The 17657-nt window shown below is 44.2% G+C and overlaps 2 protein-coding genes across 3 annotated transcripts; one reads left to right on the top strand and one right to left on the bottom strand.

Annotated features, from left to right (window-relative positions):
- Window positions 1-1872: 1872 nt before the first annotated feature.
- Window positions 1873-7582, bottom strand: LOC108923642 (natterin-4-like). Of its 2 annotated transcripts, none has more exons than XM_018734537.1 (3): window positions 7458-7582; window positions 3798-4003; window positions 1873-3704 (listed from the first exon to the last, which is right to left on the bottom strand). In XM_018734537.1, exons 2-3 carry the CDS (start codon window positions 3967-3969, stop codon window positions 2524-2526), a joined length of 1353 nt encoding a protein of 450 aa, XP_018590053.1. In that variant the 5' UTR covers window positions 3970-4003; window positions 7458-7582; the 3' UTR covers window positions 1873-2523. The 2 variants fall into 2 exon arrangements, with proteins under 2 accessions (XP_018590053.1, XP_018590054.1); XM_018734538.1 differs by having other exon boundaries at window positions 3798-3912.
- Window positions 7583-10750: 3168 nt separating this feature from the next.
- LOC108923696 (uncharacterized) lies at window positions 10751-17425 on the top strand. Its single transcript, XM_018734627.1, has 8 exons — window positions 10751-10842; window positions 12217-12289; window positions 13013-13298; window positions 13396-13541; window positions 14235-14520; window positions 15079-15224; window positions 16435-16720; window positions 16816-17425. The coding sequence occupies exons 2-8, from the start codon at window positions 12229-12231 to the stop codon at window positions 17033-17035; spliced, it is 1431 nt and encodes a 476-aa protein (XP_018590143.1). The 5' UTR covers window positions 10751-10842; window positions 12217-12228; the 3' UTR covers window positions 17036-17425.
- Window positions 17426-17657: the final 232 nt, after the last annotated feature.

Genomic DNA, 17657 nt, shown 5'->3' with positions numbered 1-17657 from the left:
CAGCGTCACACATGGTCACATGGAGAGCTGATGGTGAAAACCGGGCTCCTGTGTTTGCTTTAGTCATGGTAGGAAGATCAGGTCCAGTTTACTTGAGCTCTAACCCTAATGAACTCGAATCAACGTACTTTTACACCACGTCTCACCCAGTTTCTCTCCACCAGGTTAAATGTCAGCTTTTACTTTTCTGTCTCACTCAGCACCCCATCTTCACCGCGATAGCAGCCTGATAACACGGCGATACCACCCCAACACCACCCCATCTCCTCCATCGTTCTTCTGTTGAATCACTGGCCTTGTCCAACACCACAGTGTGACCTCCCAAAACTGGAAAGCCATCATTCCCCGACAGCTACAGTCGAGAAGTAACGCCTCGAACTACTGAAGTTTCAGCAGCTCACATGACTGAGATGGGGTGTTTGTCACAAGTTAGCAGATACTGCCCCCTGTAGGCCGGGGGCTGACAGTACCGTCTCCCTCCTGCCACAAGATCCAGTCATGTACTGTATTCTGTTTCGTCAGTTATTAGTCGTTAGTGAGAGTTTACTACACACGTAACAGAAATAAATTAGGCTTTTTTTAAAATTAGCACAATGTTTCCGAGAAGCACATTTGTGTCCTGTTATTACAGAAAGAAGCAATAATGTAATTGAAACACATATGATTTTAACAACTACAGGTGTCGGCCAAATGAGTTGACTTCATACATACATTCACACAGTCACCAGGGTGGCTCACGGTAAATCCAGCACCAAACATGAACCCTGTGCCGGACAGGGCACACACAGACACGCACACACACACACATGCATATACTGTAGAATCTGGGAAGTTAATATGAATCTCTGTACTGGAACAGAAGGTCATAGGGTCCTACCTGACGCTGTGTGAAGTGGAGGTCCATGCAAATCCTTCTATTGACACAAGTCCTTCTTTCAGCCTTCAAACGGTCCACAGAAACGACACCAATTTTTGGATTGGTCCTGACAAATCTGGAGCTCTATGATGTCGTATGTGCTTCTCCATGATGTGTCAGGGGTGTTTGTCTACTGTCGTTAAGTTTCATCAGAAACAGACAATATAGTAAACTACATGTATAGAAATCAAAAAACTACACTGTTATGTTACCTTTGAATTGTCTAAAAGCTTTTCTATTTTCTATAACTTCACATAAAAATGAAGTCTGCTGTGCCACTGCAGCCATGTGTCCAGTTATCATTGAAGGGATTTTGAAAGGGGAATTGCTCGAGATAATGTCTTTGCTGCGGTCAAAAGGCCAGTGGTCAGACACAAGCCCAATCAGGGCACTCCAAGAGAACGCATGGTGGTGTGTGTGTGTGTGTGTGTGTGTGTGTGTTGTGCAGAGACACCGTGGGAGGCCATGCGTCTCTGTCCCTGTGAGAGACTCCGCTCCCTTAGTTCGGTTAATGCTGCAGAAGAACACTTGATGAAGAATAACACACACAGAAGAGAAGGATGCGCCACAACTGGCAAAGGTGTCAGTCACACTGAAGACGTCATCATATAAGCAGGAAACTGAAGAGATACAGTAGGTCACATGTTCCAGTGTGGCTCACATTTCACAAAACTCACCTGTCTTGACACCAGTGTTGTGCGGGGCAGCAGCAGCACTGTGCAAAGGAGAAAATTGAGCCTAAACAAGTCCTTCTCCTGTAGGAAAAAGTCGTGAGTCCTTCTAAACGGGGAACAGCAGGTGGCGCAATGGTTACAAGTGCTGCCTCTCATCAAAGAACCCAGGTTTAAATCCCTCCTCTTGTTGTGTAATCTTGAGCCAGCAATGTAGATATTCAGCTAATAATCAAGCCAATTTGAGGATAAAAAAAGAAATTTTGCAGTAAGGAAGACAACAAATGTGGCAAAATATGGTTTTTAATTCTTATTCCTGCATTTTCAGTTCAGAATTCATTTTACAAAATGGTGCTTTGTCAACACATTGTGTGAGGAATGTTTGGATAATTAGAGGTGAGATGTACAGTATGTCGCTTTGGAATAAAACATCTGCTGAATGAACAAATGAAAGTGTAAATGTAATAATTATACACTGTAAGTAAAAAAATATATATTTGGTTATTACCATAACTGCTGAATGGACATTCAAATAGCAAATACACAGATAATCATTAGCAGATGGTGTTGAACTCATTGATGGAGCTCTCTGGAGATCAGGAGAGAAACATGTCTCAGAGAGAGAGGTTGGAGACCCTTTGTCAGTGTGGGAGGGATTCAGCAGCTCTGAGGGGCTGAGAGAGCTACTAATACTAAGCACAGGCTATGTGATATTTTGTTTTATTGCATTAAATGGAATAATTTGCTTTTAAGTTGTGAAGTGTAGATGTTCATTTTTTTGGAAGAGAGGGTAAGTATACAGCGAAGTGCTTTCTACACAAACTATTGCCATGTGCAAAAATCAAATAACGTTCGTAGCCGTATGTAACTGGAGGTATAAAGACAGAGCTATGTGTTGATTAATAATTACTTGGCGAGACCTCATCTGTGAGCTCTTCAAGAGAAGAAAGTGGTGAAAGCTAGAGCTGTAAGTGATGCCACACAGACAGTGAGGAGAGTGACTGTCAGCCAAGCGCTGTTTGAACGGTGAGAACTTCCTGGACTCATCAACTGCAGAGACTCACATTGATCGACCACGCAGTGGATCTCTCCCATGTCCACACCTTTGTACACGCCGCTGATGGTGCTGTGACTGATTTTACCGCTGGTGTACCTCCTGGTGAGCTGAGCTGTGAATGGGATCTCGGCCGTGAACTTCCTCCCCTCCATCCTCACGATGCAGCTGTGTCTTGGAGGCACATGGACCTCCACTGAGAGCGAGTGTTTCTGGGACTCGCTGACTGATGTGCCCTGAGACAAAGACTTTGTTTCCTCGACCGAAACACTCAGAGACGCTTGGGTGATTTTGGGAATGCCTGCACTAACGGTACTTGATATAGCCAGCTTGGTGGAGGTGCCTGTGTCCCAGGAGCTCGTCTTCTGGATTGTCTCCTCCATAGTAACTTTCTTATTCACCTCTTCATTGTTATTATTGATCACCTTAGATATTTTCAGGTTTTGGGGAGGATGCGATGCTTTCTTAGCGCAGTCCATCCGGTACTTTATCTCAGACATGTCCAGATGGTATTTCTCAGTTTTTATTGTTAGAACATTGTAATCTTTGTAAGAATATTCTTTGCCATCATAGGGCAGATAAAATCTGTTAGAAATCACAAATCCCACACCGTACCGGTTATTCCCAACATATCCGTCCTGGCAGACCTTGACAGTGTTTTGATAATCAGTTGTGTCGGAACGGGACTTCCACTCTAACATCTCCAAGTCACCCGGATTTACCAAGAACTCAAAGTTCTCAGTATGATGTTCCTCTCCATAATATGGGTAATGACAGTAGGGACCTTTGGCTATGCTGAAGAACCCAGAGGAACAGAAGTCTTTGGGTCTGCAGACGTAGTCTTTGCGAGTCGTGTACGAGTTTTCGATTGAAACTGCATGAAGAGGAATCAGCCTGTTCTCTCCAGGAACCCACTGCAGCTTATTGTTGGGCAAGAACATCTCCTCACATGTTTTTGCTTTGGCTTGTTCTTTGCTTTGGCTTGTAAATATATTATCATATTTATCATATACTCCGAGTGATAGAGGAGGAGCAACATCCATCAGGAGGGGATTTAAATGAGCTGCACGAGGAGGAGAAAAAACAGGACACACTGTAGACACTTGTGAGTGCCGACCCGTCTCTCCGAGTCATACAGCTGGGCCACGTTGCTCACCTTCCCGGTCGGAAGTGTTTCCGCTGTAGTGGAGTGCGAGGACACCGCCGGCGCTCTGTGCATCTTGTAGACACAGCACCAGCAAGGGCAGGTACAGGGAATACATTGTTTTTACCTGTAAAAGGGAAGGGCAAACGGAACAGCGGCCAGAACACACCGGTGGGGCCATCATACAATTCTGGTGTCACCATCTTCCAACATCTCTTCTGCAGAATACAGAGTTACAACAAATGTTTGCCTATAAAGTTTGGATGCTTGTGGTTACAGTTCATGTACAGACACTAGAGGAAATAGCAGAAAACATTAGGTTTGCCTCAGTGGGTGGCAGTGTGTGTAAAACAGCCCAAGGAAAATGTCACACAGTCAGCACACACTGTAGAAATGACACTTTTTTCCTTTTTGCAGAGAAACGAGAAGTGAAAAACTGCTTATTTTCCAGACAAGGACAACATCAGAATTTTGTTCTCCATAAGCTCAGTCAAAGCTCCTGAATGAGATGGCCTTAACCTGGAAATCAGCAGTTACTCGCTGTGCCACCCTTTAATTACCCCAAATAATGTTTGTTATCTTGAAACACATCATTTAGTTTAATCACACGGAAAGGGTTTGTACAGTAATTTTGAATAATTGTCTAATTTATTTGTCTTTTGCTAAAGTGCGTATAGGGGTGTGTTGTGGCGTGGTGGGCTCGGCCAGTGCCCGCTGTGTGGAGGGTCTGGGGTTTGAGCCCTGTCTGGGGTTTGAGCCCTGTCTGGGGTGCTCTGCGATGGTCTGCGTCCCATCGTGGGTGTGCCCCTTTGGCCTTGCGTCCTGTGTTGCTGGGTAGGCTCCGGCTCGCTCCGACCCCCTTTGGGACAAACGATTGTTGACAATGGATATTCTGTGTATCACAGACATCGAGGAACGGGAGGCATTTCCTGCACGTAGCCTGTACTTCTCCTGTTGTTTAAAGTGGATGTGCAGATAACTCTTGCATAACATCTGCAGGATCTGTCCTTATCTCACTACTGACTCTGCCCAAATTCTTGATGTCCAGGCCATTGTGACTTCCTGTCTGGATACTGCAACTCTCTCCTGTGTGGGCCTCCTGCTACTGCCATCAAACCTCTGTAGCTGATACAGAAAACCGTGGTACAAGTTGTGTTTGACTTGTTGAAGTGCTCCCATGTATCTCCTCTACTTGTTTCTCTGCACTGGTTTCCTATAGCTGCTCAGATCAAATTTAAGACCCTGGTTATCGCCTACAAATGCATCAATAGAACTGATCCCAGATTTTCACAAGACTTCACCCGCTTCACCCCAGCCAGACCCCTTAGCTCATCTACTTCTGCTCGCTTGGTTGTCTTGCGCACCAAGGGTAAAGCACGGAGGTTCTCTGTTCTGGCTCCTGCTGAAACGCTGTCCACATTTAAGAAGGGTCTGTAAACTCAACTCTTCTGGAATCACTTTACCCATGAACTCTCCAGCTCATGTAAGGTGTAAATGTTCATGCACCGTAACTTTAAGATCATACCTATTGAACAATGGATAAAGCTTCACAGAACTACTCCACTCCGTAAACTACTGTGGGTGGTACAGTGGCAGAGTGAGTAGCACTGCTGTCTACAGCACCTGGGTGCTGTGAGGGAATGTGGGTTCAATCCCCACTCAGTCTGTGTGGAATCTGCAGGTTCTCCCTGTGTCTGTGTGGGTTTCCTCCCACAGTCCAAAGACATGCTGTTCAGGTTCCCCCATAGTGTGTGTGTGTGTGTGTGTGTGTGTGTGTGTGTGTGTGTGTGTGTGTGTGTGTGTGTGTGTGTGTGTGTGTGTGTTCCACTGATGTATGGATGAGTGACCCAGTATAAGTAGTGTATCTAGCAGTGTAAGTCACCGCAGTGAATAAGGTGTGTGGGCTGATAACACTACATAGACGGAAGTTGCTTTGGAGAAAAGCATCTGCTGAATAAATGTAATGTAACTGTTTATATTAAAAATTATTAAGAATGTGATTAAAATTGTTGATATTCTAAAAACTTTTATACAGCTACTCGTGTGATGAACATTGGTTCATATGGTGGAAAGGAACAAACTAACTGCACTGAAGAATCACACGTCTGCATCTAAGTGTCTCTTCCTGCTATTCTAATGAACACAGTATTTTCTATGAGATGTTCATCGCTTTGGAGAAAAGTGTCTGATAAATGAATACATGTAATATAAATATAAGTGGCTGGAATTTTCACCCCTGGAAGACTGGACACATTGTCACTTTGAGTTACAAAAAATATTATAGTGTGCAGTGCTCTGGGTTCGGATGGGGCAGAGGAGAACACACACGTAGCGTTCATTATGAACGTTTATCGGAACACCGGCACACGGCGAGAGGTATCGGTGCGAACGAGCGGAAACAATGGTCTTGGTCCGAGGACCTCTTTTTCTCAAGGACCTGCACCCCCAGCCAGCCTTTACAGCCCTTCTTAGCCTGTTTAGCCTTCCCTCGGTCCCCAACAGACACTCACCCCCTTATAATATAATATAGCTACTGAAAATACTGTAATGCACAGGTAATACACACAATAAATGAAAAATACACAATAAAAGTAGGCTTGGAATATATTTGACTGCACATGAAATATCAACAACAAAAATATCTAGTGTTTCTCGAATTCTGTACTGAATTCCTAATCTCCATGGCAGCAGGGTGTGATGCTGGCCTGTAGAGCAGGGACAGGGAAGCAACTGTCTCATATACCCAATTGCCCAGCAGCATCCCATTTGTTTGTAACTCCCGTGTTTCTGCTTTTAAAAGAAAGACATGCAAGTGCTTCACTGTAGAAAGTAACTGAAGGACAGTTTTGAGGAATTTATGAAAATCTCTCCACTAAGTGAGTAACACGGTATAAATTAGTTCTGTTCCCTATATTAGATTTTCTGAAAAAGAGGCATCTGCTAATTGAGGAATGGCTGTAAATCCACCCGCTGGAGGTGTCAGAAAATAATACAGTATTCTATATATATTCATTATAAAATGTTTATCAAGTCAATCAATCCGTTTATCCCCCGCTTCGTTGCACACAATGCTTCTGGGATAGGCTCCAGTTCACCATGACCCTGATCAGGGCAAGCGGTTATTGGAGTTTGATTAAATGGATAATTATTGTTGTTGTTTCTGCACGATTCTCCTCCAAACATTTAGTTTACATTTACAAATACTTCAAGGGACCTCCAGTAAGCACACTGCACCAATTTTCTCTGCCACTGCAGTGAGCTCAGCAGTGTACTGCCTCAGCCCCAGCTTTAGGGTCCCGTAATCTTACACTACTCTACCCTGGTATTAACATTTTCTGAAATTGCCACAGGTTCATCATTTTTAATCTTATTTTTATTCTGTGATCACTGAAACACTTTTTTAGCTGATACTTTTCTCCAGAGCAATGTAAAGTTGAGTGAAACCAAAAGTGTGTTTCACCAACAGATGGAGAGATATAATTATTCATTCATTCAATGGCACAGGCTCACGTTACACAAATCACTGCACAGAGAAGTAGTCAAGAGTACAAGTTAAAGCAAATTAGAGCAGAAAGTGTAGGACAAGGTTAAGGAGTAGAGGGTAGATGAGAAGAGAAAGAGGTGTGTTTTGAGAGCCTTCTAGAATGTTGAGATCCATGATGATGTACTCACCTGTACGGCTTCTGCAGCACCAGAGTCCAAGCGTACTTTTACTCCCCTTTTCTTCCTTTTCAGAGAAACGTCTTAATCTATTCTCTGCAGGGGCCTCCCTTCTGGGTCCTAGGCGGAGTATTGCATCCTGTTTATGATCCCATATGAAGGACCCAAAACGACACAGAGTGCATGAAGCACATTAACACACGTGGTACACTGGAGAGGTCCCACTTTCCACTGGGACCACTCTCTGAGCAGGGGAGTGTGGCAGCTCTCCTCGCTCTCCATTACATACCCAAACTAAGAAAGTAAGGTTACCCAAAGTAAGCTATCCTCAGGCACATGGCTGTTCCTTCACGGCTGACCTTTCTGTACTTTCTTGGTCTTTGCTGACAGTAACAGTAGCAAGAACAAAAATAACAACAACAATAATGTGTGCAAATCCATGCTGTGATGTGAAAGCCAAGACTAACCAATATTTTATCTATCAATATGGCAACAGTGATACAGAGATGTATGGTATATGTGGAGATGTTGAGCCCTGAGTCGAAAGGGCTGTGCGATCACAATTACACCAGCTGTGGAAATTACAGACATCACAGCAACTCCTCATCGAGGACTAGAGGCTGTAGTAAACCCAGCCACTATGTAGAAATTCATCACATACTAATTCAAAAATTCTTTTAACACACAATAATAAAGAGAGGGAGGGAGGGAGGGATGTGCCTGACATTCCTCTTAAACTGGATTGTCTCTTCCTCTCCCAGTTATGTAACGAACTGGCAGCTCCGATTGAACATCCCCACTAGTACTTTATGCATCTTTGGTTGGCCCGTCCGATGCGCCAGTTGGTGAAGTCTTGGTCAAACACCGGGCCAATTGCCGAGACACAGCCTGTCTATTACAGCCACATTGTAAAGTGGAGTAAGACCACGGCGGCTGGGGCCAAGGCAGAGACCCTCCTTAAGCACAGGGCCTTGTATAAGGCCTTGATCGAGAGGAGAGGAACTTGAGTTCTTCTGGAGCTCGAGGAGGGCACCTGGGCCAGAATTCAGCCAAAGGGGTTTGACCATAATCCGCAAGATTTGAACTGGCGTTGTTTACGTAGTAAGTTGCCATTCAAAGTAATCCTGTAGAGGCACAAACTGACCAGCCACCCACTCTGCCCGCGACTCCAGTGTGGCGAGAGTGAAACACTCGCACATGCTTTTTGGGACTGTGGACAGGTGCAGGAGGTCTGGCGTTTGGTGATCTGCCAGTGCAGGTGATCCTCAGTTGCATACAGTGTGTGTCTATTCTTTACTGTATTATCTACAACATGGTATTCCTTTAGGGGGGTGCGGTGGCGGAGTGGGTTGGACTACGGTCCTGCTCTCCGGTGGGTCTGGGGTTCGAGTCCCGCTTGGGGTGCCTTGCGACGGACTGGCGTCCCGTCCTGGGTGTGTCCCCTCCCCCTTCGGCCTTACGCCCTGTGTTACCGGGTAGGCTCCGGTTCCCCGTGACCCCGTATGGGACAAGCGGTTCTGAAAATGTGTGTGTGTGTGTGTGTGTGTGTGTGTGTGGTATTCCTTTATGTCTCTTATTGTTTCATACCTTACTTATTTTTTGGTGCATGTATACCTGTGGGACAGCCTGCGATGGAAACCTAAAATAAACCATCTCTGTTAATGTTAGTTTCATTTACTGGAAGGAGACCTTGGACAACCTCTCCTATTGGCACATGAAGATAAGCAGGTTTCGGGAAGTATAAACAGGGGTTGAGAAGTGCAGGGAATGGATATCTGAACTCTTCCAAAGTGTAATAAACTGGTTTTGAAGCTTCAGTGTGACCTGTTACTGAATCTCAGAAGAACCTCCAACTGGGTGAAAAAGGATCAATTCGAACCCCTCTGTTAGCCACGTAACTGAGAGCACACTGGACATTTCCCTCAGCAGCTGAACCAGGTTTTTGTCCTACGGGACCCTGATACAGAAGGGCTGAGCACTTGACTGCTCATAAAATACACAAAATGTCCCAGTATGGATACAGAAAAAATCGTAAAGGGGAGCAGACACCACAGGTGATCAGATGGGACTCATTGTTGGGCTGTGAAATTCAAGCTACAATCGTCATATTTTTAACACGTTTCAGAACCGTGGTGGATAAAAAATGCTAATAAATGTATGGTTTAAATAAATAAATGTATGCATATTAGATCAGAAATACATAAAAACTGTTGCATTAAATGCAGCCACATAAAACAGAAGTGGCCCTCTTTTGAAGCATCTGCTTCCATGTTCCATCCACAGCTACAGTGTTTGCTTTTTGGACAGTGTTTGCTTTTTGGACAGTGTACAATGACGGACAAGTGCAGTTCTTAACAATCTGGGTGAAGAGTGTATGGCAAAAAATGCTAATAAAATTAATATTGATAAGTTCTCATGTACCACAATGGGGGGCTTCTCCAGGATCCATCATGTCTGCTTGGTGCAACTACGTCCGCAGGACCTGGACATGGCCGAGGTGTGTCTCCGCTCTACCTTTGTCAGCCTTGGATCATTCATTCACTGAGACGTCATTCATGTAAAAGAATAGAAGTAAAAGCGTTTTTCACATGAATGGTATGATGGAAAAGTACATTTTACTACACGGTGTTCCTCACCACTCCAGTCCAGGATACGTCTCCCAAAACACTGACACTGCTGCATACTGTAGCTTCACTGGACCAAGTGAGGCTTCCCTGCAGATGTGCATCCTGCCTCGTGGCCCATGTTTCCAGGATAGGCTCCGGACCACCACGAACCCGCGCTGCACAAGCGGTTAGTGATGATGGACGAACGTTATTCTGTTGTCCAGTAGCTCGTGTCCAGCGCCGTCCGCAGTTCATGAACGTGCATTTCCATTTTATTTAGATACGAACACATCTGTGTCATATACAGTAAAAAATCTACATAAACTCACTACTCTTAAAAAGCCCTAAGTGTGTAAAAACTGGTTCCCTGTGGTGTTGCTGTAAAGAACCATGTTTAACCTACGAAGGGACTGGTAGGTTGGTAAGTGATTTAGGAAGTAAATAAATGAATTAATAAGTAAATACATTTGTGATTATGCCACTGATACAATTATGTAAAATTTTGCTGAACTTGCAATCATGTTGCAACTAATTAAACATTAATTGCACAACTCACTTTGGTTTTGGATTCCTGGCGGCTACTGGACTCTGTGTTTGTGATGTAAGTGAAGGGAGCCAATGGAGTTTAGGTCACAGCCCAGGTTAGGATCTATAAAAGTCCTTGTGAGTGAGCGGTTCTCTCAGAACTGGTGATGTTCTTGTATTTGCTCTGAGTTCACACATCACTTGAAGAAAACCTCCCAGCCAACAACTTGGAAAGCCCTTTGCGAGCTCCTCCGCTGCCCTCAGTTGTAAGTATATTTCATAACATTCTACTGAAATTTTCTGAAACCGTGTCCTTCAGGGGGCTCCAGGGATTGATTCAGTTTTATTATTTATCTTTGACGTAAACATATATTATTCGATGAGCCCTGATCAGAATCCATCTTAATTAATTACTTTTAACATTACATAGTTTTTCACAGAAAAAACTGAAATGAGCTATACATTAAGGTACAGAAGATGCACGACACTGAACATATTCATTGATTCTTAATTATATATGAATGTACAGCACATTTTTCACAGATGTGTAATTACTCAGGCATCACACGCTGAGGTCAAAACTATGGTGAGAACCTGTAGAGGCAACAGAAAGAAAACTGCTTGGCACCATTACCTGGGCCTGGGTTCGAATCCTGCCTCCCAAGTTGATTATCCTGCATTAATGCAGTACAGTAATAATATACAGCTGTATAAGTGGATAAATCATTATAATACTGGAGAAAGGCATTGGGTGAAGAATAAGGGGTGCACCCCTGTCTACCCTTGAGCTCCTGTACAAGTCCAGGAAGAGGGTGAGCAAAATCATTACTCATCCCACATATCCTGGCACAAACTCTTTACACTCCTCCCCTCTGGCAGGTGTTACAGAGCACTGTCCACCAGAACAACCACATAGATGAATAGTTTTTTCTCTCAGGCCATCACTCTCATGAACAGTTAACAGTCCCTTATAAATCTGCTGTCAGTGCAGCAATATCCAAACACTTTTTGTAATTTATTCCTTATTTATTTACATTTTTTTGTGTTTACACCAGAGGTGGGTGTGGTGGTGCAGCAGGTTTGGCTGGGTCCTGCTCTCTGGTGGGTTTGGGGTTTGAATCCTGCTTAGAGTGCCTTTTGACGGACTGGCGTCCCGTCCTGAGTGTGTCCCCTCCCCCTCCAGCCTTATGCCCTGTGCTGCTCAGTTGGGCTCCAGCTCCCCACAACCCTGCTTGGGATAAGTGGTTTCAGTCTGTGTGTGTGTGTGTGTTTTCCATGGTTTCCAAAGCAACATTTATACAAATATTTTGTAGAAATATTTTTGGCTAAAACAAAGATAAATTTGATGTTTCAGGTCATAAGAGTACTTGCTCTTCATGGAACCATTCCTAACAAAACTTTCAAAGCTTTTCCGGAACAGATCCGTGTGATGGAACTATGTTTGTATCGACATCCAGCCCAAAGGAGATGCTCACTGTGACTCGGTATCTGCTGCAAACATCCATCACTCTTTGGGATTTAATGACAGGAACAATGAACAAGTGGCTAAAAAGTCACTCGGGAATTGTTTCAACTGTACATGGGCAGTAGGACGCCGGTTGCATTTCAGTCACGTTCTCACTGTCACACATCTTTTCTAGATCTTTCTGACCATGCGGACTCTCACTGTCCTCGTGCTCCTCAGTACAGCTGTTGTCCTCGGTGAAACATCTGGTGAGCAAGTTCATCTGTATTTTTACATTTAATCACTTATCAGACACTTTTCTCCAAAGCTACTTCCAGTGGATACTATGTAGTGTGATCAGCCCACACACCTTATTCACTGCAGTGACTTACACTGCTAGATACACTACTTACACTGGGTCACTCATCCATACATCAGTGGAACGCACACACTCTCTCTGTCACTCGCACACTATGGGGGAACCTGAACAGTATGTCTTTGGACTGTGGGAGGAAACCAGAGCACCCAGAGGAAACGCACACAGACACGGGGAGAACACGCAAACTCCACACAGACTGAGTGGGGATTGAACCCATCCAGGGCACCATCCAGGCACTGTGAGTCACGGTTCATGTTTCCATGAGGAATTTCTCATGCTGGACACCTGCAGTCCATTTGGAACAGGTGTGGCTGCATGAACAGAGCAGTATGACACATTGTATGACACACACAATAAAAAGATGAGTGAAACATCAAAAATTCACTATGAAGTGTTGTATATTTGCACAAGTCCAAAATATTAATTAATGCACAAGCTTGATGGTTGCGCTTTCATTCAATGAAATGCGTAGGATTAGAGACCCTTATTCCCACTGATGATCCAGGTGACGTCGGTGTACCTCACACATGGACATGTAGACATGGTCTCTTCACGTGACCCTTCCGTTCTCTTTCTCAGTGTCTCTGCTGATGACATTTTTTCCATATTACAGAAACAAACGCAGCTTTGAAGAAGATGGCGAGCCAGTCATCTCTATACGACTCTTTAGGTGATGCTAATAACGCCATCGATGGAAACAAAAAGGCCGAATATGAAAGTGGATCCTGTTCCCACACTCAACCGGATTCCAAACCCTGGTGGAGAGTGGATCTGCTGCACGTGCACCACGTGTACTTAGTGACCATCACTAACAGACGAGACTGCTGTGAGGAGAGGATCAATGGAGCTGAGATTCGCATTGGAAACTCCCTGGTGGACAACGGCAATGAGAACCCAAGGTGTGCTGCAGGTCTCCCGGCGGCTGCGCATTTGGAACATCGCTGAGGGCTCTTAACTGTGGGCAAATGTTTCTCGCTCTTTTGTTTCTCACTGTAGGTGTGCTGTCATCTCCTCCATCCCAGCTGGGGAATCCAAGACTTTCCAGTGCCGTGGCATGAAGGGTCGCTACATCAACGTGGTCCTACCAAGACATGAATACCTGACCCTGTGTGAAGTGGAAGTCAATGCCCGTCGTGTCACAGGTGGGAACACAGGGGTGCAAAACTGGGTTCTTTTTACTGTATCAGTGCACCTTTCTGCTGGTGTGTTAGTTTTTAGCGTTGAAATCCTTTTCTGAAAATACATCAGTACAGCAAACAAGAAGCCACTGACAAAGCAATTCCCGTTTTTTTCTAGTAGGAAAAAATTATAACCCGTTCCCAAGCTGACTAAAGTTCGGTTAGAGATTGCAGAAAACACACAACCTTTCACAGCACACAGTTATCTACACAGTCTTCGTACCAAAGTTTGTCTTTGTCAGACTAGTGGCCTGTGCTTGTGTTATGAATGTTCCACAGAGAAAGTACAATTTTCACAAATATTTAACAGATACGCAGAAAGGGAAGCACAGAATCATATTTATCAGCCTATTTGTTGGCATTTCACAAAATGTATGAGTGTAGTTAACAATTATAAGGTTTATATGGTGTCTCTTGCCACACTCATTATCCAACAACGCTTAAGATTTTGAGCAGCCGGTTTCTTCAGGGCTTTTTGGTTTTTGCCGATGCTTCAAGCTATTTTTTTTAGTCAGCCCTCGAGCTCATCATGACGGGGCTGGCGTCCCATCCAGAGTGTACCTGCTGTGGCCTCTGCCATGGAGAGGAGACAGCAGAACTTCTAAAGCTATTCAAATGATTTTGTTCTAACCCGTTTCATCTGCCCTCTGTCTTCAGAAGAAAACGTGGCTTTGAACGGAAAGGCGACTCAGTCGTCTCAGTTCGACTCCATAGGTTCTGCTGACAAGGCCATCGACGGGAACAAAGACTCAGTGTATGAAGATGGTTCCTGCAGCCGCACCGAGATGCAGCCTAAACCCTGGTGGAGAGTGGACCTCCTGGAGAGGTACAAAGTGACCACAGTGACCGTCACTAACAGAGGAGACTGCTGTGCCGAGAGGATCAATGGAGCTGAGATTCGTATTGGAGACTCCCTGGTGGACAACGGCAATCAGAACCCAAGGTGTGTGTGGATCTCTAGACTGAAGTGCAGTTCACTTTGGAGTTCACTTTCTCCTCCTCTTACAGAGTTGGGACTGGAACGGCATTTGTTCGTCCACTAAGTCACACTAGGTCAATAACGCACAATAAAAAAGTTTCATATAATAGAAGTCCTTCGGTTTCTTTCCAAATCAGGTTGTGTAACTGTCTAGGTCGTAGCTCTAAGAAACATTGCGTAATGTTGTGACCATTCAACTGACTTTCAGCTGCTTTAAAACTCATTTAAAGTCTTATCTCCGCATATTTCTGTTCACTCCCAGTTCCTGACTGCACCAACCCAATAAACGTGTAACGTTCGTTAACTTGAATATAACACAGACCCCTAGCAACACCAGGCACGAGCTGTGAGAATACTGTGGAAGTGATTTGAATAAGACCGTCTGTCACTCCTATTCCAGCTGTGTTTACTGCCAGCTGATGGATGAACCCAGAGACCCCGGTCGATTTCACTTTGGAAAGAAAAAGTACTATCCTGAATGACATGTAAAAGTTTTCACCTTTTCTGTCTTCTTTACTGTAGATGTGCCATAATCTCCTCTATCCCAGCTGGGGGATCCAGCACCTTCCACTGCTCTGGAATGAAGGGACGCTACGTCAACGTGGTCCTGCTAAGGTCCGAGTACCTGACTCTGTGTGAGGTTGAAGTGAACGCAGTTCCCGCCCTTGGTTCGTATTCTGTTTTTAATATCATTTCAAAAGGACAAAAACCTGAGGGGTTTCTCCTGACGTGATGATTTCACAGCACTTTCACAAGGCAGTTTTTGTAGAAAGACATTACTTTACCCTCCATGGGGAACTTTGTATTGTACCCTGTGCTTCTGGCACTTTGTTCCAGAGCGCAGTGACCAATTCTGGCCACTCCGTTCCTGAAATCGGATGATTGAGGTTTATTTACTTATGGTAACAAAGTAATAATAGTTGTTCGTCTTAACTGTCGCAGCAACAAGCAGCGCAAGTAAGTACTGTGTGTGCTCTCAGAAACACAGGGCATGTGGAAGGGTGCAAGCGATCGACACTTTGACGCACATATTTTTGTTGATATAGGCAGAAAAATGACAAGATTTGTGTGACTTTTACCCTGCAGAGCTGTTAAGCACTCTGTGTAGAGTTCATTTCCGACAAACGTTTCACTCTATGTGATCTTCATTTGACCAAGAGTTTTTAGAGGTTAAAGGTTTTATTTAAAGTATAACAATACCATTAACATTGAAAGACACTTTGGAGAAATACATCAATAAATGTATAACTACAACAGTTACTAATTGTTGTAACTATTAATTATTGTTATTGTTGTTGTTGTTAATAATAATCATCAACATCATCATCATCACTGTTTCAGTTGTGACTCAGATTAATCCTAGTGGTTCTAATTGGCTGAGATTTTCAAAGTGATAGCGAGGAACCACCATTTGAACCCTACTTGTACACCAACTGCCATTGTTTCAAGGGTAAAGTAGAGGTTAATACACCTGGGGGTGTACTTGGACAATGGGCTAGAGTGGCCCTGCAATACTGAGGTTCTCAACAAGAAGGGCCAGAGTTGCCTGTACTTTGAGAGAAGACTAAAGTCTACTGGAGCAGGCAGGACTCTTTTGTAGATGTTCTACCAGGTCCATCCTTCTATTTGGTTGTGTGGGGGGCAATAGCATTTCTACAGGTGATGTCAGCAGACTGAATAAAAACTAATGAGGAAGGTGGTCTCAGTCCTGGAAGATCATGAGTTGGATTCTCCTTTGGGATTAATAAAGTTCTCATTCATTCACTCATTTGTTTTTACCTGTAACCCAAAACTCCACATAAAAAATATCTACAGAAATAAAGAAAATCTGAAAGCATCCAGATGAAGTGCATGTTTCCATTCGTCTTCTCTCTAAAGACGAAGATGTGGCTTTGAATGGAAAGGCAACTCAGTCGTCACAGTATGACTCACTGGGTTCTGCTGACAACGCCATTGATGGGAACACCAACGTTGTGTATGGAAATGCTTCCTGCAGCCACACTCAGTTTGATTTAAAGCCCTGGTGGAGAGTGGACCTGCTCAACGAGTACAAAGTGACCACAGTGACCATCACTAACAGAGGAGATTGCTGCGCATGGAGGATCAATGGGGCTGAGATTCGCATTGGAAACTCCTTGGAGGACAACGGCAATGAGAACCCAAGGTGTGATGTGGATCTCCAGCATGGAGTGGATTTGGAGAGTAGTTCACTACTGAGAATAATAAGTAAACGCTTTTAACCTTTATTTTTCATTATAGATGTGCTGTAATCACCTCCATCTCACCGGGGGGAACCAGCACCTTCGAGTGCCATGGGATGACGGGGCGCTACGTCAGTGTGGTCCTACCAAGACCTGACTTCCTGAGTCTGTGCGAAGTAGAGGTCAACGCAAGCCCTGATATTTCCGGGGTTCCAGTTCTGATCGGTGATCTTCCAGCTAATGACAAAAGTCAAAGCAACAGTACTCTTTCTGTGTAGCTGAGTGACTTTGACATTCATGTCCACAGACAATATTTGCTCAGATTTCACAGCACTATAGCATAACTCCAGACAAATGACTGAAAATTGTGTACAAGCAACATAACCACTAATAGGCTAGATTATATATGACATCTTGCGATGCACCTAGACACATCACCACCGATGTAACCCTGGGGTCACTGGGTATTTCACGTCTTTTAACATCAGGCATTCTCGCTCAGGTGACCCAACCAGGGGTGATCAGAGCCCAGCCTGCGTCCAGGTAGCGCTTCCCTCAATCCCACAACTCACATCTCCTAATCCATAGCCATCTAGACACCCTCGCTGCAGATTCACTAACACCTTTAATAGCCTTTCCCACCTGATCACCATTAGGAAAAATATTTGTCTTTGTTGCTTCATTACTGAACAAAATGAATAAATGTTTAGAATTTTTCTCAGTAACTGAAATAATAAAAAACATATTTGTGAAATGTGCTGGAACAGCTCTCTTTGTAATTATATAAATGCTGGTTGCAAGGGGAGACATGTTTAATTGTGTGGTATTTCTATGCTTTCACACGGTAACATGAAACCTGTGCAAAGTGATGAAGCCTCTGTCAACAACTTGCTCTTAAGA

Source organism: Scleropages formosus, chromosome 18, assembly GCF_900964775.1.
Source record: "Scleropages formosus chromosome 18, fSclFor1.1, whole genome shotgun sequence".
NCBI classification, from domain to species: domain Eukaryota; kingdom Metazoa; phylum Chordata; class Actinopteri; order Osteoglossiformes; family Osteoglossidae; genus Scleropages; species Scleropages formosus.
This window is presented reverse-complemented; position numbering and strand designations above follow the sequence as displayed.

Coding starts and splice junctions, on each gene's coding strand:
- LOC108923642 (XM_018734537.1), bottom strand. CDS start 3,969: ATGATGGCCCCACCGGTGTGTTCTGGCCGCTGTTCCGTTTGCCCTTCC. Junction 3,705..3,797: donor AAACACTTCCGACCGGGAAG/GTGAGCAACGTG, acceptor CTCCTCGTGCAG/CTCATTTAAATCCCCTCCTG.
- LOC108923696 (XM_018734627.1), top strand. CDS start 12,229: ATGCGGACTCTCACTGTCCTCGTGCTCCTCAGTACAGCTGTTGTCCTC. Junction 13,542..14,234: donor CAATGCCCGTCGTGTCACAG/GTGGGAACACAG, acceptor CTCTGTCTTCAG/AAGAAAACGTGGCTTTGAAC. Junction 15,225..16,434: donor GAACGCAGTTCCCGCCCTTG/GTTCGTATTCTG, acceptor TTCTCTCTAAAG/ACGAAGATGTGGCTTTGAAT.